Consider the following 2023-nt stretch of genomic DNA (forward strand, 5'->3'; position numbering starts at 1 on the left):
GAGTGGGGATATTCCGGAGCCTGGAATGGGGGCCGGGAGCCTGTTCAAGACGTCGTGCCGGGGAGAGGAAAAGGGTGAGTGCCTGGAGTCAAGGTGAGGAGACCGGCCAGGCAGTGCTCCCTCGGGCAGCATGTCCCCAGCCGCCCCCGGCCCCCGAGCCACAGGTGCCCGGCTCAGAGCCCTCCCGCCAACAATGGCGGGGGGCTCGAGGGCTAGAAGAGCTGCGGGAGCAGCAGCAAGATGGAGGCGAGCGGAGCCCAGGAGTCTCGGGGCGTCGAGCGGCAGCCGCCGCTGCTTCTGCGCCCGGGCCCGTGAGGCGGGTCCCCGCGGCCCCCCGCCGTGGCAGCGCCGCCGCCCGGGCGCGGCGGGTGCGGGGCGCCCTCGTCGTCCTCCAGGGGCTGCTCGCCGCCCGCGCCCCCCGCGCGCTGCTCCTCGTCGTACTCCTCGTCGTAGTAGTCGTCCAGGCCCCCGTCGGAGCCGCTGCTGCCCGGGCCGTGGCCCAGCTCCGCGCCGAAGCACAGGCGGGCCATGTTCTCCTTGACCGACTCGCAGATGGGCCGCTCGAGGCCGTCGCACACGCAGTCGTTGAGCAGCGCCGCCTTGGGCACGGCCAGCATGTCCTCGATGACCGCGCGACACTCGTCGGTGCAGCGCAGCCCGTTGAAGAGCTTGCCGCAGTAGGTCAGGTAGCGGCTGAGCGCCAGGTTGCAGCGGCTGTCGCGGTCGCAGCGGCGCCGGGCCTCGGTGCAGCCCATGACCCCGCCCGCGCCCGCGCCGCCCGCGCCCGCGCCGCTCGTCCGCGGCAGGCAGGGCTCGATGGCGCGCTTGGTGGACTTGCAGCTCTCGTCCTGCGCGCAGTCACAGTCCTCCAGCGCGGGCCCGCGGCGCGTGTGGTTGAGCTGGATGAGCGCCGCGATGCAGTGGCTCGGGCAGCGCCAGCGCGTCGAGAAGGCGGCGGCCGAGGCCGGGAACGCGGCGGCCGCGCCGGGCCCCGGGGAGTCGCCGCCGCCGCGCGGGGCCAGCACGGGCGCGCACGCCTCGGCGTACTGGCTGTAGGCGTAGCTGCACTCCGGCTCGCCCTGGCACTGCAGCAGCGCCTGCCAGCAGATGAGGCGGCGGCCGTGCGCCAGCCCCGAGCCCCGCGGCGCGGAGCCCAGCAGCTGCAGCAGCGCCATCAGGCACAGCCAGGGGCCCGGCGCCGTCCCCGCGCGGGCCCCGCCGCCGCCGCCCAGCAGCCCGGCCAGCATCGCGGGCAGCGGCGGCAGCCGGGCGAGCAGGGTAGAGGAGACGCGGCGCGCGGAGCGGCGGAATCCGAGCCCGTGGAGACGTTTCCCCGGCGCTGCCAGCGTCTTGCATGAGTGTTTTCATAAATCCATGCGCGCCGCCGGCCGGTGCCCGCTGCCTGCAGAAAGCCGGCTCTGGCCGGGGCGGCGGGGCTTCCCGGGGGCGCACAGCCGCGGAGAGCCCGCCGGTCGCGGCGCGGAGGCGGCGGGAGGCTCACGGCCGCCCCGGGGGGCTGGGGGCCGCTGGGCCGCGGCCGGGCGGCAGAAGCGCGCGGCGCGGCGGGGGCATCTGCTCCCGCCGGCAGGTCCGTGGCCCGGGCGCGCCGGGCTCCCTCCTCCGGGCTCAGCGCCGCGCCGCCGCCGCCGGCTCCCGCATCCCGCCGCCTCCGGCCCGGCCCGGGCCGGCCCGCGGCCCGCCTTCCCGCGGCCGGGCGCCCGGCCCCTCCCCCTCCGCGCCCGCCCCCGCCCGCGGCGACCCCGGCCCGCGGCCGCCGAGCTCCGGGGAGCCCCTCCGGGCGGCGCGGCGAGAACAAGAAGCTCCGCGCGGCCGGGGCGCGGCCCCCGGGCTGCCCTCCGCGGCGGCTTCTCCGGAGACCGGGAGCGCGGGGCGCGGATCCTCCGACGCCGGCTGAGGACTTGCTCGCAGCGAGGCTTTAAATACAAAAACGGGCCGGGAGCCCCCGCGCGGGGCCGCGGCGCCCCCTCATTATGCATGCATGGAAAGGCAAACAAACAAAAAC

General features: G+C 77.4%; 1 protein-coding gene across 1 annotated transcript; it reads right to left on the minus strand.

Moving 5' to 3' along the window:
* Positions 1–212: 212 nt before the first annotated feature.
* Positions 213–1345, minus strand: GAS1 (growth arrest specific 1; the record flags this gene model as incomplete). Its single annotated transcript, XM_084239054.1, has 1 exon — positions 213–1345. The coding sequence occupies exon 1, from the start codon at positions 1245–1247 to the stop codon at positions 213–215; it is 1035 nt and encodes a 344-aa protein (XP_084095180.1). The 5' UTR covers positions 1248–1345.
* Between the last annotated feature and the right edge of the window lie 678 nt (positions 1346–2023).

This window comes from Talpa europaea (assembly GCF_964194135.1).
Source record: "Talpa europaea genome assembly, chromosome: 7".
In the NCBI taxonomy this organism is placed as follows: Eukaryota; Metazoa; Chordata; class Mammalia; order Eulipotyphla; family Talpidae; genus Talpa; species Talpa europaea.